The 23,515-nt window shown below is 45.3% G+C and overlaps 1 protein-coding gene across 3 annotated transcripts in view; it reads right to left on the bottom strand.

The window, feature by feature from the left end:
- The window catches only part of LOC102566216 (macrophage mannose receptor 1-like), a 93,909-nt gene that overhangs the window by 25,248 nt on the left and 45,146 nt on the right, over positions 1 to 23,515 (bottom strand). For 2 of the 3 annotated variants that reach the window (XR_009462668.1, XM_014601566.3), the window contains exons 16-24: positions 22,755 to 22,787; positions 22,485 to 22,648; positions 21,439 to 21,503; positions 12,167 to 12,267; positions 9,063 to 9,199; positions 6,636 to 6,750; positions 5,012 to 5,181; positions 4,343 to 4,433; positions 164 to 396 (exon numbers count right to left, since the gene is read on the bottom strand). Coding sequence is in view for 2 of the 3 variants with exons in the window: in XM_014601566.3 (XP_014457052.2) it covers positions 164 to 396; positions 4,343 to 4,433; positions 5,012 to 5,181; positions 6,636 to 6,750; positions 9,063 to 9,199; positions 12,167 to 12,267; positions 21,439 to 21,503; positions 22,485 to 22,648; positions 22,755 to 22,787 (1,109 nt within the window). In the remaining variant the exon portion in view is untranslated. The remainder of the gene's footprint in view (positions 1 to 163; positions 397 to 4,342; positions 4,434 to 5,011; positions 5,182 to 6,635; positions 6,751 to 9,062; positions 9,200 to 12,166; positions 12,268 to 21,438; positions 21,504 to 22,484; positions 22,649 to 22,754; positions 22,788 to 23,515) is intronic. The other variant, XM_019497887.2, reaches the window with a different exon arrangement.

The following is a 23,515-nucleotide window of genomic DNA, read 5'->3' as shown; positions in this document are numbered from 1 at the left end:
TACCATTCATGCTTCTTGTGATTTCATTCAGAATACCGCTTTCAGCAGCTGTCATTTAGACAGCACACCTTCCTAATGAAGGCACCTGACATTTATATATAGAAAATGCAAGTGTGTTTTGATATTTATCATAATCAGTCTTGCATGTATTCATTGTTCTTACCACCTCACTGTTAAGACCAATCCATACAGGTTCTCCGTACTTGAGTATCTGTAGCCATAGGAATGACTGACTATAAGCATCTAAAATACTAGCAAGTTCTGAAGATTTGTTCTTGCAGTTTTTTCTTGCCTCTTCCCATGTCATCTTGGACTGGATTATTGAATAACTACTGCCACCGAAATGGGTAAAATCAGAGGCTGGAACTGTTGTTGAGGAAAGAAGTAATTTAGGATCTGAAATGATTGGAGGGGAAAATGGGTGAATGAGTTTATACTGTACCTCCAACCTTTAATTTCTACATTATTGCAAAACTGAAGTGGCACAATACAAACAACCCATGACAAAATTTCACTTAAAATGCATTAAATATGATTAATAATTTGTGAATACAGAAAACACAAAATATGCTCCTGGATCTCCTATAGTGACTGGTAACTTTGCCAGTAATTTCAATTATGCAATGATTTATAAATTGTGTACTGAATGTGGCTGCGTGACAGTGGATTGATACATCTGCTCTTTAAATCAAGTTATCTAAGTTATTTACATCCGTCTTAGATAGTAAATGAAGATGTATTTAGTACTATTAAGCTAATATTTGGAGGATGTATACCCACATGTGGTACATATACCCACATAGTAAGTGTTTGAAAATGCTGTTCAGAAACTCCCTAAAGGTTCATTCAGGCTACAATTGTTTGATTTTAGTCCTCTGGATTGACATATGGTAAAGAACACACATTTGTAGCATGGATCAAACATTACAAAATCTAGGGATGAGAAATTCAAAATCAGTAGCATAACTTGGAGTAGATGACAAGGGCACCAGGCCCAGGTTCTCCCTTAAAGGAGTGTAAGAACAGCAGCTGCCACCACCTTTGCTGTTGCAGCCCAGGGTGCAAAACCTGGTTGCTAATCCTCTGCCTAAAATTAGCAACAACTGGTAATCTCCAGGCAAGAGACGCAGTATCTTTGTTGAAAATATATACTCCCACTTTTGATAAAGAGATCACTAAAATTCAGCTAAACTCCTAAAAGGGACAGGAAGTGGCAAGTTTATACCTCAGTATAGCTAGGCCAAGTCAATACTGAATGCATACTTCTGGTTTGCTTTGCTCATCTACCTCTTAATAAGAACTACACAACCTTGTTGGAACTGCAACAGGATTTTACACTGAATCTTACTGGATTTTACCATCTACTTGCTGGAAGATGACAATGATGTGGAAGAAGAAGATGAAGATGACAAATAGAAAAGAAAACAATGCATTTCACCAAATTTAAAACAAATACAGAAGCAGACAATTTTACAAATGAGGAATTTGTTTCTGTTTATTATCTTTGTTTATTATCTTATAAGCTTCTTATACTTAGTAGGACTGTGTGAAATTTCTAAGGGTGTTTCATTTTGAAGCTGTTTCAATGCATTTTGAGCTCAAAACAGTTAAATCAAAATGAAATAAAAGGCTTCAAAACAACTTTAAAATGAAGTGAGGGCACTTGAACTGTTTCAAAAGTTTTGAAATGTTTTGAGTTTTGAAGCAGCCCAGTGGCAGGAGGCAGGGGAGAGCCTGGGCTGTGCTCCAAGCAGCTGTGCCAGCCCCACGGAGCGGGAGGTAGTGGCTGAGCCAGTGGTGGAGCCACTTGGAGCACAGCCCTGGCCAGTAGCTCTCCTCCATCTCCCACCACCAGGCTCATCTCTGTGGGGCTGCAGAGCCTCCCAACACTGGTCTGTGTTCATCAGTGTTGTGCTCCAAGTGGCCCCACCAGCCCCATGGAGCTGAGCCTGGCAGTGGGAGGCAGGAGGGAGCCATTGGCCAGAGCTGTAGTCAGAGCCAGGGCTGTGCTCCTAGTGGCTCTGCCACTGGCTCTTCCCCGCCTCCTGCCACCAGACTCAGCTCCACGGGGCTGCGGAGCCTCCAGCCACTGGGCTGTGCTCACCAGGGCTGCACTTGGAGCCAGGGCTGTGCTCCACGTGGCTCCTCCAGCCCCATGGAGCTCAGCCAGGTGGCAGGAGGTGGTGGAGAGCTAGTGGCAGAGCTGTTCGGAGAGCAGCCCTTGCTCCGAGCGCAGCCCTGGCCAGTGGCTCTCCCTGTGGGGCTGATACAGCTGCTCAGTGTGCAGCCCAGTGGTGGGAGGTGAGTGAGAGCCAGGGATGTGCTCAGAGCAGCTCTGCCAGCCCCACAGAGCTCAGCCTGGCAGCAGGAGAGCCAGTGGTGGAGCTGCTCTGAGTGCAGCCCTGATGAGTACAGCCCAGCGGTGGGAGGCTCCGCAGCCCCACAGAGCTGAGCCTGGTGACAGAAGGCAGCAGGAGGTGGCAGAGAGACAGTGGTGAAGCCACTTGGAGTGCAGCCCTGGCCAGTGGCTCTTCACTGCATCCTGCCGCCAAGCTCAGTTCTGTGGGGCTGCGGAGCCTCCAACCACTGGGCTGTGCTCGCCAGGGCTGCACTCAGAGCCAGGGCTGTGCTCCAAGCAGCTCTGACAGGCCCATGGAGCTCAGCCCAGTGGCAGGAGGTGGCAGGAGAGCCAGTGGCTGAGCCACTCAGATCACAGCCCTAATGAGCACAGCCTGATGGCGGGAGGCTCCGCAGCCTCCACGGAGCTGAGCCTGATGGCAGGAAGTGGCAGAGAATAAGTGGCAGAGCCGCTCAGAGTGCAACCCTGGCTAGTGGCTCTCCCCTGCCTCCCGCTGCGAGGCGAGGCTCCGTGGGGCTGCAGAACTTCCCACCACTGGGCTGTGCTCACCAGAACTGTGCTCCAAGTGGCTACACCACTGGCTCTTCTGCTGCCTCCTGTCACCACGCTGAGTTCCATAGGCCTGGTGGAGCTGCTTGGAGTGCAGCCTGGCAGCAGGAGGCAGGGAAAGCCAGGGCTGTGCTCTGAGCAGCTCTGCCAGCCCCACAAAGCTCAACCTGTCCTGCCAGCACTGCCAGACTCCTCCCGGGGGTGTGGGCCTCAGACATGCACGCGGATGACAGCAGGCTGCCGTTGCCACCAAGTGAATTAGTTTTTCTTTCAGCACCTTGACAGCAAAAACCCCTTCACCTATCTCCTTGAAACTTGGCAGGCTTCATGCCTTTGGAAGGGGCTGTCATCCCTGCAATTTTCATCCAAATGAAGCAAGAATGACAAAGTTATAGGCATTTTCATGATTCCCCATTATAGGCTATGGGCAAGATGTCGAAACAGTGAAACAGTTTTGACAAAATGAAACGGAACAGTGCTTCGAAATGAAAATGAAACACTGACCCTTCAAAACAGTGAAATGCAAGTCAAAATGAAACAATGCTGTTTCGCACAGCCCTAATTGCTTAGTTATCTTTTGGTGACAAGTCTTACGTTCAGTACAACAAATTAAAAAATTAAATATTTATTCCCTCTGCCAACATGCGATAAGACTTCACAGTTGACTATATTTATACACTGCACTCTTGCATGATGTGAACCATAATACTTGGAGAGGAACTTTGGAGAAATTCTGGAGGCCTGAACGATTCAGAATGTCTCCCAGTGGGCATGTCTACACAAGATATTTAGCAAGCAGTTGTCTAATTAGCCACACAGTAAACATTTCAGTGTCTACATGTGTGTCCCTATTTGACTGGAATAAACTAGTTTACTCCACTGTAGGATATTTACTTTGTATTTACTTGTAAAACAACTCCACAGCAAAGAACTTATAGATGCTGCCCTGGGTGGCTAGGGCACTAGAGTGCTTCAGTGTAACCACTTGGAGTGCCTGCTAGCTAGCCCTGCACTGAAATGCCCTCCTGCCCCAGCCAGCCCCTCCTGCCCCAGCCAGCCCCTCCACAACACGTTGAGACATGTGAAGCAGCCCTAGGCTGGCAGGCTGACCCCTAGGGCCCCCTACCAGCCAGGGTTGCTCCACCCTGGCTCCACATGCTCTGCATGAATAAACTGCGGAATTTATTGCTCCAGAGTTAATTCCTCCTGGGCACATGTTTAAATGGCATGCCCGGAAGCAATAAACTCCAGAGCAATAAGCTCTGCAGTTTATTCACATGCAGTAATAGCACATGTAGATGTGCCCCACGTGGAGTATGTTATCTGTAAAAACCCAGATTTAAATCCAGAAGCAAAACTAAAAAGGTCATTTGAATTTGTAATTGTTTCTTTTAACTTACTCATAACTTAGAGAGTTATTACAATAGAACTTACCTGAATTAATTTGACATATATAGCCTTTGGCTTCTGCACAGTCTTTATCTCTCCATTTCCCATTTCCCAATGCCATTATGACACAATTTGTCTAAAGGAAAAGATCATACATACCATATTTGCTCACATACCACATCCACTTTTCCCCCCAAATTTAGCCATCTAAAATTGGGGTGCATGTTTCAAGTGAGAAAGCTAATTTATGTGCTGGAATGGAGGCATAACTACACAGTAATGGCTGCCGGGGGCTCTGCTCCCTTCCTAGCCACATGCAGGAAGGCCAGAGCCCACTCTGCAGTGTCATTCAAACACTAAACTGTCAGCATCTGTGACAGGGTTAAACCTCTAACTTCTGGCTGAGCAACAAGAGGAGGATGAGTGAGGTTGGCAAGGGATTCTGACCCTGCTCCATGTAGCCAGCATTCAGGCATGACCCCAGACAATTTTTTTCTTCATTTTACCTTCCCAAACCAAGGTGCATGTCCCAAAGTTGTGGGGGCAGGAGGGGAGGAAGTGTGATATATAAGAAAGTATGGTATGTTCAGAACAAATGCAAACCTCATGTGATAGATTTAAAATGTGTTACTCAAAACACTCATTTGATTACCATCTATTTGATTGCTAAAACTATCAATGGCTGTTTAAGAATGATTTGCAAGTAATATTTACATCACTGTTGTCATGTATATTATACAAGTCGTCTGAGGGTGCACCAAAGGCCCAGTTGACATAAGAGATACTACTTCCATCTGTCCAAAGAAATGCCATCTCTAGATGTATATCATTCAGTCCAATCCAGACATCAGTCATAACTTCCTTTAAGTGGTAGAAAAGGAAGGCTGAAAGGAAATAACTTATTCTTCAGGAAGCAAAGCTGAACATGGCCTTTTCAAGGCAGAGGAAATTAATATACACCCAGAACTGGGGCAGAGTAAAAACACATTTCCTTCCACCCACCAGAATGCATGTAAAGACATGTTTTATGGTTTGACTTAACCCTTGGTCAAATCACAAGGAATATGTACTCAAACATTACTCTAAATGAAACAAGCCATTTGACCTTTAAGAAGCATTATGAAAAGGAACATTTTGAGCATGTTAAAAATAACATTCCACATTTCCTAATATTACCAAGGTCATATTACCAAGCTTTCTTTTTTGATAATGCTGGACAACATTGAAAGTAGATCAGATAGCGTTTTATGGGAAATGGCATTATTAGACCTGGTTAGTGGTTACATTCTTTTTTAATTATTTTCATGATGAGTTTTTACACTTTTTATGGTTAGCATAGTATTTTACAAACCTCTAATGATTTCTGTAAACATATTCATAATTGAAGCTGGTTGGAAATTTTCTAATGAAACAAAATCTTGGGATACCAGCACAGATCTACAACAGCACTTCTTTGGTCTTTTAAGCCTTTATTTCTTTATGCCTCATTCCCTACAGTTTTACTCCCACCCCCCACATTCCCAATCTGTTTGTTATTCCTTCACAGTCATTTTCAGACTTGACAGTTCCTCTGGCTATGAACAGATTATTTGAACTCAACATTATGGCTAGTTCCTTATATTTATATTCTTTAACAGAAAAATCATCCACTGCAAATTTCTTACCCTTCTCAGCAGTTTTACACTTATGGCTCTGGTTAAGGTGGGGTCTAAGCTCTGAAGGTTGCTTATCTGGGGCTCTATCACAGTATCTAAGCTTCTGTAGGAGAAGACAGGAAGTGATAAGATCTGTCACTAGTTAACTACTCTGTGGACCTGTCTACACATGCTGCTATGGTGCTGTTGTTACTGTGCTATCATCTAGTATTTCCTTTTGGAAGTACTAAAAGATGGTGCAGTAACAGCCCATACTATGCCGTTCATGCTATGCACAGTTATTATTAGGCACTATGATACCACAGCAATGTGTTATAACAAGAGAGTATGTCACTATGGTGACATAGCTGTGGCATCATGGGTTTTGCCCGTGGATGCTACGTTGCCGTAGCACATTGCTATAGCAACATAGCATCACCTGTAGATATGTCCTGTATTCTTTAAATATGTGTTTAACCAGTTAGACTGTGCATAGATTAAAAGATTCCTCTTTTAAACATAATTATTGTAATTTCAATTTGTCCAAAAAAATGTAATTAATTCCTACATTTCCAGGATTTCAGGGGGGTAAAAGGACAGGACATTATGGTAACTGGATAAGTACACGTTTTGCCATAATTCATTTTCCTTTTATAATAACTGGTTGATATCCCATCTTTCATGGCAGGGGGCAGATATTGTACCTTGTAATTGTTTGTTTGGGATGGTAGCCAAGTTTCCCCCAAGTGTCACACAAGCTGTTCGTGCATCCTGCCATGTCAGCTCCTCTGTTTTATTGGAACCAAATATTTTGAAACACTTGAAAAGAAAAGAATGAATTAGATATTCAAACCCAGTGCCTTGAATATATAAATTATATATAGTATATATTATCCACTTGCCTGCAGCCAATAGCATATTTTAGATGCATGTGTATATACACTGTGGTGTCGACACCTACACTGTCAGATGGGTCACAAATTGGCTGGAGGGCCGCACCCAGTGGTGGTGGATGGGTCATTTTCGACCTGGAGGGACGTGGGCAGTGGGGTTCCCAAGGGCTCAGTCCTGGGGCCCGCACTGTTCAATATCTTCATTGGCAATTTGGATGAGGCAGTGATTTCATAGATTTCATAGACATTAGGGCTGGAAGGGACCTCGGAAGATCATCAAGTCCAGTCCCCTGCCCAAAAGGCAGGAAGTCAGTTGGGGTCATAGGATCCCAGCAAGATAAGCATCCAGTTTCGTCTTGAAGGTGTCCAATGAAGGCGCTTGAACCACCTCCAGTGGCAGGCTGTTCCAGACCTTGGGGGTTTGGACAGTAAAGAAATTCTTCCTTATATCCAGCCTGAAGCGGTCTTGTAGTAGTTTATGACCATTCGACCTTGTCATCCCTTGCGGCGCTCTGGTGAACAAACGTTCCCCCAGATACTGGTGGTCACCCCTGACAAACTTGTAGGTGGCCATCAGATCACCCCTGAGCCTACGCTTTTCCAGGCTAAAGAGCCCCATGGCTCTCAGCCTGTCATCATAAGGTCTGCTTCCCTGACCTGTGATCATGCAAAAAAAGCACCTTGTTCAAGTTTGCAGATGACACTAAGATGCGGGGGGAAGTAAGCACACTAGAAGAGAGGGACAGGCTACAACTAGATCTGGACAGGTTACAGAGGTGGACAGATGAGAATAGGATGGGATTCAATACGGACAAGTGCAAGGTGTTGCACCTGAGAAGGAAGAAGCAGCAGCATACCTACAGGCTGGGGAACTCCCTTCTTGTCAGCACAGAGAAAGAAAAGGATCTTGGTGTCACTATTGATTCCAAGATGAACATGGGCCGCCAATGTGGGGACATGGTCAGGAAGGCTAACCGCACCTTGTCGTGCATCCATAGATGCATCACGAGCAGGTCCAAAGAGGTGATCCTTGCCCTCTGTGCGACATTGTTCAGGCTGCAATTGGAGTACTGCATCCAGTTCTGGGCACCACACTTTAGGAGGGATGTGGACAGCACTGAGAGGGTACAGAGGAGGGCCACTCACATGATCAGGGGTCAGCAGGGCAGGCCCTTAGAGGAGAGGCTGTGGGACCTGAACTTGTTCAGCCTCCACAAGAGAAGGCTGAGAGGGGATCTGGTGGCTGCCTATAAACTTGCCAAGGGAGACCAGCAGGCAATGGGAGAGTCCCTGTTCCTCCAAGCACTACCGGGGGTAACAAGGAACAACGGCCATAAGTTGACTGAGAGTAGATTCAGGCTAGATATCAGGAGGCACTACTTCACAGTCACGGTGGCTAGGAGCTGGAACCAACTTCCAAGGGAAGTGGTGCTCGCCCCAACCCTGGGGGTCTTCAAAAGGAGGTTAGACACCCACCTAGCCAGGGTTGTTTGAGCCCAGCATCCTTTCCTGCCCATGGCAAGGGGTCAGACTTGATGATCTGCTTAGGACCCTTCTGACCCTACCAACTATGAAACTATGAAACATATATACCAACACAATACATGCTCATGCATACATACATATATGTCTGTATGTGTACGTGTGTGTGTGTATATATGTGTATACACACACACACACATATTTTTATATATATATATATATATATATATATATATATATATATATGCATGCTACATTAAAGCAGGCTTATCTCAAACCAGTTTCAGCCAATTTCAAACTGATTTACGTGCACTGGACATCTGTTCTGTTACAGAATTAAACCAGTTTCTGATCACTTAAACCATTTTATGTGTAATGTCTGTCCCTAGCCCAAGACCTTTGATGCATATGCCTAAGTAAGAGTATGGATGAGTGGAGGCTGCCCAACAGAAATCGAAGGCTAGACTGACGCCAGATGTTCAGTGCTTTGATGGCTGTAGCTTCTGCCAGACAGCAACAGATAAGAACTGCTGCTGACTGCCTGCTGACAGAACAATTCAAATTACAGTGACTTGGAAATTTGCTTCTTTAGATATTTACCTACTAGCATCCCATAAGGCTCAGCCAGCTAATTCGAATGTACCTTTGGATAATTCCTGTCCAAATCCCTATTTCAATCCAAAAATATTTTCTTTGTCTTACTTTTTTCAATCCCACTGCAAAATACAATTTACTGCTGATAAATTTTTGCTGTACCTTATTATCAAACAAAAGCCAAGTTTCTGGACATCCTCCAGGTTTAAATAAAGGTGTATACGTTGATTTAATGGAACTATTACGTCTTTCACAGATAAAAAAATTTAGTGCGCCACAATTTACATCACTCCAAAGACCTGAAAAGGAATTAATTATGGTAAGTATGCCAATGTGTTACACTAGTATTTCTAACAATGAGCTTCCATTTTCCATTTTTCTTTTAAAAAGCAGTTACATACTGTACTTGTGTAATATGCATCTTTCTTCAGGTCAGTCCTCTTTAAGTTACTGGAAAATTCATGCATTATATTTTTGAAGCATTATTTATCAAATGATGTATTTATTAATTTCTCTGCACAGTTAATTATTTGCCTAGCATCCACTGACAATGAACTCTAAAAATGAACCAAAAGACTAGCAGTCCACCCAAGCCTAGCAGCCTATTGGATGAGCATATTAAGGCATGCCAGCTTCTACAGCCAACAGCACAAAAGGAAGTGATGTGTCTGGCATAACATCCAGCCACTTCTAATGCTCCAGCCCAAACTCAATACTTGTTTATTATAGCTGGATAAAATGGGGTGTACAAATCTAGAGGATCAAAGTCATGCTTCCAGGACTATGGCAAAATGCTTTACTCATTCTTCGACCATGTGACAGAAATGAACAAGGAATAGGAAAAAAGGGGGCTGAAAAAACACATACCGTGTATATCTATTAATTGTATTTTTATTACCTTACACATAGAACCCAAAGGGAAAATTTCAGACATGTGGGTTGAAAAGAAATGGAGAGATGTTTGGCAAAAGTCTTTCTTGGGGTATAAACAGATTTATGTTAATTGCAGGCTTTAATGAAGATAAACAGGTTTATCTTCATTACAGGCTACAGTACAGTGTATTTAAACCTGAGCTAGGTTTAAATGAGCTGCTTTAGGTACTGGAGGTTGTCTACATATGGCAGCATGGAACTGTGTGCAGGCGATTTCAATCCATTTTTTAGCGTATAGGGATTCCTTTGATTTCAGATAGCCCTTGGGCCTATCTGAAAAGCTCCCAATGTCTCTATCATCATAATAAAGTGACTTCTAAATACCTACATGTTTTTCTGCCCCCCCAACAGGGTCCACAGCCCCCCCAACAGGGCCTACCTCCCCTGCAGGGGCCACATGCCCCACCCCCTCTTGCTGCCTTAGCCCCCTGGATGGCTGCCCTGCCTGGCTCCATCCCCCACCAGCTCCTGCAGCCCCCCCCCCCCCCCATGGCTGCCCTGCCCAACCCCAGACCCCCCAATGGCTTCCCTGCCTGGCCCCATCCCCCACTTGCACCGCCCACCCCCTCTGCAGCCTCCAGCACTTAAAAAAAAAAAAGCCTCTACTCACCTAAGGAGCAGGGGCTCTAGGGCCTCCTGGCAGAGCCCCGCCATGCAGCACAAGGCAATGAGGGACAGCAGGGCCCAGGCTGGGGCCACTGGGGCTGTTACCCAGCCCTGCTGTGCGGGCAGGGGGCCAGTAATCCCAATGGCAGCTGTACTGCCGGTAACTGAGTGCCAGGGTTTGGGGTTTTTTTTTTTTAATTGCCGGGATTCTGGGGTGGGGGGGCAGTGATGGGGGGGGCTCAGGGGGCTGGGGGGGGTCCAGGCAGGGCAGGGATCAGGGGCTGGGGGCCCTTGGGGGGTGGGGCTGGCTGGGGCAGCCATGGGAGGTCTCAGGGGGCAGGCAAGGGATGGGGATGGGTGGGGCAGGGTAGAGATCCAGGGGGCTGGGAGGGCTTGGGGGGCAGGTGGGGGATAGGACCAGGTGGGGCAGGGATTGGGAGGGTGGGGGAGCAGGTGGGGCCAGCAGGGGTCCTTCCCGTGGTCCCCTCCCCCCTGCTTCAGCCCTCCTGACCCCTTACTTACAAGCACTGCAGCCCTGGGTCCAGCTCCCTGCTGTTGACACACTGCCTGCCCTTCATGGGCAGGCACCGTGCTTCAGCACCAGGGTGACGGCCAACCATAGGGACGCTCTGGCAGCCAAAGCATCTCCGTGGAGGACCCTGCCTCTGGTTGCCTCAGGGCACTGTCTGGGACCAAGCCCTGCCCTGCATTTTTTGTCTGAGGATTTCTTTGACCCCTGGATATCCAGGGGTCTAATTTTGCCCCTGCACTGCAAATTTGGTGTGCAGGGAACATTTTCTTGTTCCTGCATGTGCCTCTTGCAACATCTTAAAGGAGTTTGAGACTGCAAGAAGCATGTGCGGGCTCATCTGGATGCACCCATGAAGTCAATGGTTTGGTGTTCAAAACATTTATTTTTAATTAGTTAAGTCTCATTGGAGTCAGTTTCAAGCTGAGACACAGTTATCCAGTATCTTCTTTGTAAAGACAGGCAAATTGTATTCCAGTGGGTTTGCTGTATGAATACTTCAGGAAACATCCTAAAATGGAAAGCCTGATTCTGTCATTTACACTGGTTTAACTCTACTATTTCCAGATGGGTTACACTGATGTAACTGACAGGATAAGTTAGCTCTGACATTTTGCCTGATCTGAGTAGGCATGTTATCTGCTATGTTTGCCCTTGCATTGGTAGAAAAAATGCTCTCCTTCCCCTCCATGGTCATGCCTGGTTGGCTTTTACCTTCAAGTTCATAGGCATCCACTCTTCAGTAGTACTTTTTGGTGTATAGTAATAACATTCTTATAAATGAAAAGTAGAATATGGCTAATTTTCAAACGGCTGAATCTACTTATCTCCTCTAATTTATCATTGGAGGGATAGTGATGAGTCCCCTTAACAGTTAGGTATAACATCATAAGCAATAACATCTTACAAATTTTGACATAGAAACATACTAAAATTACACATAGGAAAGCAACCACCAAATTCTAAGGACTTCTGTTATAAGATCCCCTTCTTCACTGACCATACCAGTTACTGACTAGAATGGAGAACTCTATGGATGTCTATGATGTTTTCCATGGTGGAAGAATCACACACAGCAACCTTATCAGACTGGAGGATGTGCAAGGAAACTCCAAAATCCAGTTAAAGAGAAAAAATATATGCTGTCGTTTTGTAAACACACACAAATAAAATATAAATATCTAGTCCTGTTACTTACCTGTGTATGAGTCCATGACCACACAGTTTTCATCATTATTTTGAAAGTTAGGTTCATCTGGGGCCCAAGCTACATAGTTCACTAGGGAACCATCTATCCAGCTAAAGGAAATGATATAATGGTAATTATTAATTACAACAGCACTTCTTGAAAGGGACACATCAATCCATTATTGGGTTGGACTCAATGATCTTTCAAGGTCCCTTCCAGCCCTTAATTTCTATTATTCTATGATTACACAACTAATTTGGCAATAATTCTGAAAGATATACTCAGGATTAAGTGTATACACTTTTAAGAACAGAAAATCCATTAACATTAATGGCAGATTTATGATTAAAAGTGATCATCAACTGAATCAAAACTTGTGAAAGAGGTGATCTATTTTATTAGACGAACTAGATATTTGCAAACAAATAATTCTATTTATTTGCAAACTTTTGGGCGCGCACACCTTTCATCAGGCACAGGAGAGAGAAGAGACTGTAAAAGTTCTCCTAGGTAGAAATGACTATCTATATTTCACAGAAGAGCTGAAGGTGTGGTAAAGTCTCCTGTTTGGAATAGTTCATTTTGTCCAGGTTAGTTGCACAGAAAGGTTGAAAAAGTTGTATCAACCATGTCAGACAAAAGGGGCTGCTTTCTGATGGTCACAATTCTGAAAGAAAATCTGAAAGCCAAATGGCCCATTATTATGAATATGTAGCAACAATATTTGAAGTACAGTTAGTTCTTCTTTTTCAGACAAATGGTCGCCTTCTATCTGAAGACAAGATGTTCAGCTATTCTGAGACTGGGGTCAGAGGAATATAAGTAACTATATCAACAGAAAGATGCTCAGCTCAACAGATTCCCAGGATTGGGGTACAAAACTTTAAAAAATGCCTCCAAAATAAAAACTACAACAGGGTGAAGAACAGGCATATTGCCTCAGGAATGGCATTTGGGCCCAAAAGCTTGCAAAGAAATACATTTTTTGCTACTATTTAGTTAGTCTAATAAAAGATATTGCCTCTACCACAAGACTTTTGTTTGCCCCAAATGACAGCACAAGAAAGGAAATAATCACATTATAACAGGAACCCAGAGATTCCCTGTTACTAATGAGCAGAAGATATCAGTGAAGAGAACTCCAGGGAGCCAGGCTGCCTACTAAGAGCAGGAGAACAGGCTGAGCACCTTACAGGCTGGCACAATGCTTACAGTGGAGCTAGTGGTACTGAAATACTTCAATAGGGCAGAGACTACTTAGGACAGTGATCTGCCAACTGTAAAACTAGCTGCTCCACAGTAGTACCAGGAAGCAGAGAATTAGCTTCTATCCCAGAAGCTGGAAGTGGTTCTGAATGGAAGCCAGTTAGCCTGAAGAGAAGCACCTGTGGTGACTGGGAGTTAACAAGACCAGGGCTAAGGAAAGACATTCCAAAAGCCTGAGCCTGAATTGATTTAATCTTTGCAGGTCACACTGACCTGCAAAGAGTAAATCAGTTTCCAAATAGATAGACATTCCCTTTCTAATCAGGAAACGCAGGCACATGCCTGCAGTAGCTCAAGCCAGAAGCCCGAGGGCGCTAAAGCAGCCCTTCCTTCCGCAAGGAAGCTGAGCTGAGGAGGCGGGGCATGGCCATGCCCCGGCAGGCTGCCCTAGTAGCTCCCTGGCAGCCAGGAGCAATCGCAGCATACAGGGCTGCCCAGCCCCAGAGGGGAACTCTTCCCCCTCCTCCCTTTCCCATACCACCGCGGGGTTGGGAGGGGGGCTCTGTTCAGTGCTGGAGAGGCACTTCTCCCTCTTCCTTCCCTCCCACCCTGCTGGACAGCTCACACACCCACACCCCACACTCCCAAAGGGGCAGCAGGAGCAGAGCTCAGCTGGGCAAGGTGTGGGTGCGTAGGGTGTGAGAGTGGGATGTCACATGCTGGACTCTGCAGGGAAGCAGGGGTGGAGCTCCCCCCCACTCCTGGCAGCATGTGGGGACTTGCAAGAGGGAGCGGCAGAGGCAGCAGGCTCCAGTGTGGGGCTTCCCCTACTATGAGTGCTGGAGCTGCAGGCTCAGGCTCAGGCTCAGAGCCTTGGGGAGAAAGCAGGCACTGCTCCCTCCCCCTGCACAGCACTGGCCAGATCCTGTGCTAGCACAAGTGCCCTGACCTCCCTGCCTGCTGCTGCTGCCAGGCAGTGGGGGCTGCATGCCACAAGGGGACTGTGTGGGGGTCATTATACCCCCCACTCACCCACACCCTGCCCAGCTGAGCTCTGTCCTCCTGCTGCCCCTCTGGGGGGAGAAGAAGAAAGAGAAAGAGTTCCTTCCACCATGGAACAGAGCCTTCCCTGTCCCTGCCCCTACCTCCTCTCCCCTCTGGGACCAGGCAGCACCACATAGAGCCCCCCCCTCCCAGCTCTGCAGCAGCAGGAAAGGGGAGGAGAAGGAAGAGTCCCCACCCAGCACTTCACAGAGTCCCCCACCCCACCCTAGGAGTAGAAGGAGGAGGGGGAAGAGTCCTCCCCAGCATGGAACAGAGCCCCCCCTCCCCACCCTGCAGGACAACCAACCCAGCATAGCCCCATTAAAGTGAAGGAGGCAGGGAGAAGGGTTAATTCCTCCCTTCATCCCGTCCCTTCCCTGCAGCCAAGGTCTGCCAGCTCCAGGGGCCACCACTGCAGCCCCCTCTGCTCCCCAGCAGACAGGCTGACCTTGGCTGTGGTGGGGGAAGAGGAGAAGGAGGGAAGAATTAATCATCTCCCTGCCCACTTTGCCTTAATGAGGCCATGCCAGCTGGTGTCTCTCCTAGGGCCTGTCCCTGCTCCAGGCTCGAGGGCACAGGGGTGGAGTCAGCCCTGCAACTGCAGCAGAGAGCCCTGCCCAGCCCAGAGAGCATGCCAGGATGCTGGTGGCGGGGAGGGATGGTCTGGTTTATCTTAAATCAGCAAGGGGTCTGGGACAGACATTGCATAAACCAGTTTGAACCAAATCACTTAAGTCTGATACTATATTCAACCAGGTATATCTCAAACCAGTTTTGGCCATTTTGAAATTGGTTTATGTGCACAGAACATCTGTTCTGTTACAGGTTTAAACTAACTTCTGTTCACTTAAACTGGTTTATGTGTAATGTCTGTCCCTAACCCAGGGTAACAGACCCTCAGCTACGTATAAACTCAGGATTTGAGCCTCAGCTACATATAAACTCAGGATTTGAGCCTCGGAGGTGCTGTCATGCAGGCTGCCAGGGAAGAAACTTTGCACTACAATGACTGAGGATGAAGGACTGCAAGACTGTAGGAGACAGTCCTTCAGCCTAAAGTGCAATTGGAGTTGTAACTAGCAAGGGATGTGAAGGGTAACAAGAAGGGTTTCTACAAGTATGTCAGTAGCAAGAGGAGAATCAGGAAAACTGTGAGTCCTTTACTGAATAAGGGAGGCAAACTTGTGACAGAGGATGCAGAAAGGACTGAAGTGCTTAATGCCTTTTTTGCCTCCGTCTTCACAGGCAAGGGCAGCTCCAAGACTACTGCACCAGGCAGCACAGTTTGGAGAGGAGTTGAGCAGCCCTCAGTGGTGAAAGAACAAGTTAGGGACTACTTAGAAAATCCGGATGTGTACAAGTCCATGGGGCTGGCCATGGGCAACTGGTGCTGCCTTAGTCAGGGGTCCTCCATGACTAATCCTGCCGACTGGGGCCAATCTCGCTGATGCGGGGCAGGCATTGCGAGACAGCCGATCGCTGTGGCTGATCACTGCAGCCATTTCTGGAATTGGCTGCAGCCACTTCTGGGAGCACCACAGCACTCTGCTCCCCAGCTGGTGCTTGCAGGGGGAGCGCCGGTGATCCCACCTGCCCCCCCTGCCTGTTGCCTACGTGGTGAGCACGGCCGGTGATGGGGTGCACCCCTTGCAGCCCCTATGCATTGCCACTGGGGCCAGATGGAATGCACCTGAGGTTACTGAGGGAGTTGGCTGATGTGATTGCAGAGCCATTGGCCATCATCTTTGAAAACTCCTGGTGATCAGGAGAGGTCCCAGATGATTGGAAAAGGACAAACATTGTGCCCATATTTAAAAAAAAGGGGAAAGGAAGATCCAGGGAATTACAGACCTGTCAGCCTCACCTCAGTCCCTGGAAAAGTCATGGAGCAAATCCTCAAGGAATCCATTTCTAAGCATTTGGAGGAGAAAAAGTTCTTTAGGAACAGTCAGCATGGATTCACCAAGGGCAAGTCATGCCTGACCAACATGATTGCCTTCTATGATGAGGTGATTGACTCTGTGGATGCGAGGAGAATGGTGGATGTGGTGTACCTTGATTTTAGCATGGCTTTTGATAGGACTCCTACAACCTTCTTGCAGGCAACCTAAGGAAGTATGGGCTGGATGAATGGACTGTAAGGTGAATAGAAAACTGGATGGAGCATTGGGATTGATGAGTAGTAATCAATGGCTTGATGTATAGTTGGCAGCCTGGTATTAAGTGGAGTCCCCCAGGGATCGGTCCTGGGGCCAGTTCTGTTCAATGTCTTCATTAATGACCTGGAAGATGGCATAGAGTGCACCCTCAGCACTGGTAAGGCCACATCGGGAGTACTGTGTTCAGTTTTGGGCCCCCCGTTACAGAAAAGATGCGGACAAATTCGAAAGAGTCCAGCTGAGGGTGACAAAAATGTTGAGTGGGATGGGGGACACGACTTGTCATGACGAATGACTTGGGGAACTAGGCTTATTTAGTTTAGAGAAGAGGAAACTGAGAGGAGACTTAATAGCATTCTTCAACTATCTGAAGGGGAGTTCAAAAGAAGATGGAGCTAGCCTATTCTCAGTGGTGGCAGATGACAGAACAAGAAGCAACAGGCAGTCTCAAATTGCAGCAAAGGAAGTTTAAATTAGGTATTAGGAAGAATTTTCTCACTAGGAGGATAGTAAAACACTGGATCAGGTTACTCAGAGAGGTGGTGGAAGCTCCATCCTTGCGAGTTTTCAAAATCTGGATAGACAAAGCTTTGGCTAGGATGACCTAGTTGGGGATGGTCCTGTTTTGAGCAGGGGGTTGGAGTAGATGACTAGGTAAGGTACCTTCTAACCCTAACTCTCTATGATTCTATGAGACCCCACACCAGGCTGATTACCAGAAAGAAACAGAGTTGACTACATGCAGGACTTTCTTATGCAGCCAAAGTGCTTCATTTTATTTATGGACTGGGCACTGACTTTTCTGTCACGGTTATAACTGGAGGACCAGGATTGGGACTGACAGGGGAGATGGAAATCCCAAAGTACCTGAGGGGTACATGAGGATTACAAGTCTTACCAAGGGCTGGACTCAGATAGGACGCAGGATAGGACACAGCTAAGGAAAGCTGCAACCTAAGGACAAGGGTACAACCCCAGGCTGAGACGGGTGCAGCCAGGTAATTAAAGGGGCATTATCAGGGCACTAAAGAGTGAGACTTGAAACCTTGAGGAGTGAAACCAGGAAGGATGAGATCAGAGCCTTAAGGGGCAAAAGCTGTGCTCTTAAAGGGGAAGTCAGAACCAGGAAGGGCAGACCCAAGCCCTAGGAGGTGATACCAGAAGCTAGATGAGACAAGATACTGGCTTGGGGTCGAGGGATCTTCCCCCAGGATGATAAACTGTTATAACACCTGTGAAGCACAGGCATGACAAAAGGGCAGTTAGAGGCCCTAGGTAGCCATAAGGTGCTAAGTTACCAGAGCTGCTGTGAGGAAAAGGAGAAGGCCAGACCAGTGAGCCCCTGTGACGTGGGGCAGCCTCCCAAATCTTATCTCTTAAAAAATCATTGAAGGCATGGCAGGTGAGGAGAAGGGAGAAACTCTAAACCCAGAGACAGGTACTGAGAGGTCACCAGGGCAAGAACCAGCCAGCCCTGGACCCAAGTCTCTCTACACACATGAAAATCAACTTGAGGGATTTGAGCAACATCAGTACACAATGACAAATTAGAGTCTAAATGCTTCTTAGAAGCTAGTTCTAAGCAGTATTGTTTTAAGAAATACATACAAAATAACCAAATGAGTTTCTCTGTAAATCTCCTGCATGAAAACAAACAAGACTTGTTGAAATAATCAGTTAGAATAGAATGAACTATTAGTATGCCCTTTGAGGTGTAGCATATTCAACTGACAGGATGGCACAGGGGTGGGCTCGGGGGCGGTACGTGCCCTCTCTGAGATTGGCCACCACCACTGCCAACTTCTTAGGGCGGTCACCGCTCACCACTGCCCCTCACCCCAGCTGCCAACGCTAACGCCAGCTTCTGCAGGCAGTAGCTGCTTGCCACCCCAGATGCTTCTGCCCGCAAACTGTGCCCTTCCAGTCTCAGGAGACACCAATCACCCATGACGTGTAGGCTGCCTGGTTGCAGCAAAGAGATATGATACCAGGTAATCCTTTATGCACGTGTCTCTTGTAGACAATAAGTCATACTAAATTTGTTTAATATAATCTCAGACGTTTTAAGGAATATCAAAGATTTTTAAATCTGCTCCATGGCAAAGCCCACAGGCCTTTCCATACGGAGCCTAAGGAGAAGGGCTTTGTGGGAATGGGCAAGAAGTTACTAGATGAATGTCAGCAAGAAGGAATTTGGGATGTTATAGGGACACCCCCTTTTTATTGAAAAGTTTTGTATCAATGCCTAAAGCTCATTCTCTCCATGAAAAATGTGGTAAACCACCAGGCTGGGTATAGGGAAAAGCTTTATATAGCAGCATAAGAAGAGAAAATGGAGCCCTCAAGGGCATCAAAGATGTTGGTTGCAGTCCTTTACAGGAAGAAAGGAAGTGTCAATTGAAATCTGAAAATAGAAAAAAAAAATCTGTATTCCATAAATTCATAGATTGTAAGGGGCTGAAAGGAACCTCACAAGATCTTTGGGTCAAGCCTCCCTGCACGAGGAAGGAAAGTCAACTGGGGTCAGGTGACCCCAGTGAGGTGACCATGCAGTCTCCTCTTGAAGATTTCCAGGGTAGGTGATTGCACCACCTCTGGAATGATCTTATACCATAGTCTGGACACCCTGACTGTGAAGACAGTTTTCCTAGTTGTAAGCCTAAAATGGTCTTCCAGGAGTTTGTGGCCATTACTCCTGGTTTTCCCAAGGGTGCCCTGGTGAACAGTTGTTCACTGAGCCCTTAACATATTCCAGATATAGTGGTAAGCTGCTACCAAGTCCCCTCTCAGCCTTCTCTTCTCAGGCTGAAGAGTCCCAGGTCCCTCATCCTTACCTTGTGTGACTTGCCGTGCAAGTCTCTGATCATACATCCTTGTTGAAGTGTGGCACCCAGAACTGGAGACAGTACTCCATCTGCATTCTATCTAGTGCTGAGTACAGTGGAAGAATTACTTGCTTGGTTTTACATGAGATGCATCAGTTGATGCATGCCAAAATATTGTTTACCCTGGTGATACAGCATTGCACTGACAGCTCATGTTCAAACCATGGTCTATTATTATCCCTAGGTCCCTTTCAGTTGTGATACTAGTCAGTTTGGCACCACCAAGCCTGTAAATATGTTGGGGATTGTTCATCCCCAGATGGAGCACTTTACACTTCTGAATGTTGAAATTCATCTGGTTCCAATCCACCCAACTGGCCAGCCTGTCTAGGTCCACCTGTATCTGCAGCCTATTTTCAAGCATGACCACATTCTCCCAAAACTTTGCATTGTCCATGTACTTGGCCAGTGAGCTCTTCACCCCCACATCCAAATCATTGGGAAAGATATTGAAAAGCACTGGACCAAGCACTGACCCCTGAGGGACACCACTGCCCACTTCTTGCCAGGATGACAGATCCGTTCATGAGACCTCTCTGGGTCCTACCCTGCAACCAGCTTCCTTCCCACCTAACTGTCGAACAGTTAAGACCACAATCCTCCAATTTTCCCATGACAACATCATGGGATACCAGATCAAAGGTTTTTTAGAAGTCTAGGTATACAATGTCAACCTCCTCTCTTTTATCCAAGTGGCAAGTTACCTGGTGGTAGAAGGAGATGAAATTGATAAGACAAGACCTGCCCATGATGAAGCCATGCTGGCTGTCATTCAGAATCCTACCTTCTGCAAGCATATCACGCATAGACTCCTTGATGAATTTATCCAGGATTTTCCCTGAGATAGAAGTTAAGCTAATGGGTCTATAGTTGCCTGGGTCCTCTCTTTACTCAAATTTAAGATGATACTGGATATAAAATGACCCCCCCAAAATTAGATTCTATACATGAAAGATTTACAAATTTGTTATAATTTCCCATGTATGAAATTCAATTATTGTAGGGACATCTTTTATTCATCCCTCCCACCACTAAAGGGGGTCAGGCAGTGGGGGCATCAGGTGTTATGGAAAGGTCATGTAGTTTGTCCCCTGCTTGTACCTGCCTCCCTGCCATCTCTACCTCCTGCCTGCCCACCCCACCAGCCTCTGTTCTTCCCTCCCTCATACCCCCTCTCCATCCTTACCCCTGCCCCATGCTGATGGACTCTGTGCCTGTTTTAGCTTGGGGCACTAAGCACAACACCACCCTTGTGCATACTGCACACTGTTGCTATGGGCTGGGCTTAGGCTACTTTGCACCCCAGGCTGCAGCATGGATGGAGCCAGCCAACATGGAGCAATGGTAAGGAGGGGAAAGAGGGAAAAGGAGGGGGAAAGTTTTCATGAGGAGGTGCAGGGGCAATGCAGTGCACCTGCCACCCCCCGCCCCCCTCCCAACTGCCCTCATATGCCATCTGAAGATGAGGGACTTTTTCCCCATGCTAAATGGTGGGGCAACCTTATCTTAGATTTGAATAAATAGTGTTATATTAAAAAAAGAATATTATTTAGCAGCTCAGAATGTACAACAGGGCACAAAGAAATGCCAGGATGAAGCAAACTAGAGAGACAGTATTCTACACAGAAAGATTGATGATAGCTATACCAAAGGATTTTTTCCTGCCTATAGTTAAAAAGGAGATGATCAGGAGAGTTCTAAGGACAAATGTGGTAAGAAGCACCACTTAATGAAGACCACCAATAACTTGGAGTTTCAGGATCGAATATCTGCTGAAAAGGACATCAAGGGAGAAGAATCTATACAACAGTTAAAGAAAAATAATTACATTTATGTTAACTTACAGTTAACCTTCTGTTAAGATTAATTCACAACCACTATCATTATGATCAACCTTTTGTAATGGCAGTATTTTAAGGTCTTAACTCTGGCTAAATAGAATATTTGTTTCTACATGTCAAAAACCATGGTGTTTATAGTAACTTACCTAAACCTTTTATCAAGGCTCACTGTTAAACCAATGAAATACCACCTTGGTTCATGCTGATCACTCTAAAATAGGAAGATATCACTTTAATGTAATAGTTTCTTTATATTAATTCAAAGAGCTCTTAGACAAAATAAACAGATTCCCTTAATTAGGTAAAATGGGAGGGAGGATAATGTAAGTCAATGAGATTTATGTATATGTTAAAAGTTAAGCCTGCTTAAGTACAGTTCTAAACAGAGAGGTGACGTTAGTCAAAGGGAGGTGGTTTAATGTATCTCTGAATAGGGGCTTAAATCTTAAATGATTGCTTTTCAGAAGTCTTGAGTACCCAGAGCTTAAACAGATATCTGTGGGGACTTAATATGCTCAGTGCCAGGTTTATTCAGATGCCTAAATGGTGATATAATTGTCTAACCACTCTAAGGGCACTAAGTTAAACAATACTGGGCACGTCCACATGTTCATTAATGTACTCTTCCTAATGCCTATTAAATGTGGTACCTTTAAATGTGAGGTACTATATGAATGTGCATTATGCTGCCCTACTGCACAGCAGCAAAAGTGCATGCTTTTTTAGTGACAATGCACAGTTTACTATTTTTACTGCACATTGGCATATTAGCACAGTTTTTGACATTACATTTTAATGTGCACTAAAATAGGCTACTGAGCATTAAAGCACACTTGTAGAGGCACCCACTGACGATAATTTCTGGGTACTACATTCCATGTCTATGAGACAATTAAATCTATTGAGACTTTAGTTTCATCCATTGGCTGGCTCCACCTCAAGGGGATATAATGAGATGTCAATCTAAAGCTTGTATTTGTTTCTCAGATGTGAAAAGATTACAAAATTATGGTACATTTTTAAGATATTACCTAAATTGACTCCTAAATTCTGACACACCTCATCTAAAAATGTTTACAGTTCCATTTCTGACAGTAGAATAGAAGGGGATTCTATTAATTTTTTTCAGGTTCAGAGGCAGATTGTCAAAAAAGCCAGATTATCTATTTGTGAAACAAACATTTATTCTTACATTTTTCCATAGAAATTTCCTTTCACTTTCACTTTCAATGACAGCGAGATCTGCAAAATTCTTCTTGCAAACCTCCCGGGATTTTTCCATAGAGCTATAATCATCGCTTATAAAATACTGCTTGTCTTCATGTATAACCCATGCATCTTCAATGGTTTTATATGCTGCAAGGTATATAATGCATGTATACTGTATGTAATCAGGCAGATTTTATTCTCCAATAAATATCTTAATAAAGTACAGCATTTAATAAACAATGAAAATCCCTACCAGGCTTGTCAGTGGGTTCTGGTTTGAATGGTCCTGCAAGAAAGAAAAAAACTGAAAAAACCTGCAACTGATATGTAGAATCTCAACATCCACAAAATGTTCTTGAAGAGAAAATTATTTCATCTAGTAAATAGTGATTTAACACAAATGAAGTAACCATGAAATAACATTTTACATATTTTAGGCCCGTGGCACATGTGCATTTGATTGCATGATAGGATCCAATCCCTGAATCACAATAATAGTGCCTCATGTCAGTCCACATGTGCAATGCAGGACACACAATTTTGGGATCAGAGATCAGATCTCAATGACACCATTACTACTTGCCAATGCAGGGGGAGTCAATGCCAATGCAGGATCATGACCTTGGGCTCCCTCTGCACCCAAATGGGCCCAGGGCTAGAACCACACAGGAGTCTGGAACCAGCTCCAGTTTGTCGCTATCCAATGAAAATCAGCCACAAAAACATTACACATCTTTTGTGGAATATTTCTGTGGCTGGTTGTCCATTTTGTTATGTCACTGCTTCCTTGAATGTGTGACAGGGTTACTATTTATGACTCAATTAATAAGATAATAGGATAATAGGATCTAAAGTATAACATCTGCCAGGGGACACCTTCTCAATAATATGTTTTTTTTCAATTAACAGAAATAGTACAAATGATCTTTAAAGATCAGCCACAAATAAACTAGTAATCACCCAGTACTTAGCCAACTACCAGGCCTCATTTGCCATTGATTCCAATGGAGACAG

Source organism: Alligator mississippiensis, chromosome 5 (genome assembly GCF_030867095.1).
Source record: "Alligator mississippiensis isolate rAllMis1 chromosome 5, rAllMis1, whole genome shotgun sequence".
Lineage (NCBI taxonomy): Eukaryota > Metazoa > Chordata > Crocodylia > Alligatoridae > Alligator > Alligator mississippiensis.
Note: the sequence above shows the minus strand (reverse complement) of the source record. Positions and strands in the feature narration are given on the sequence as shown.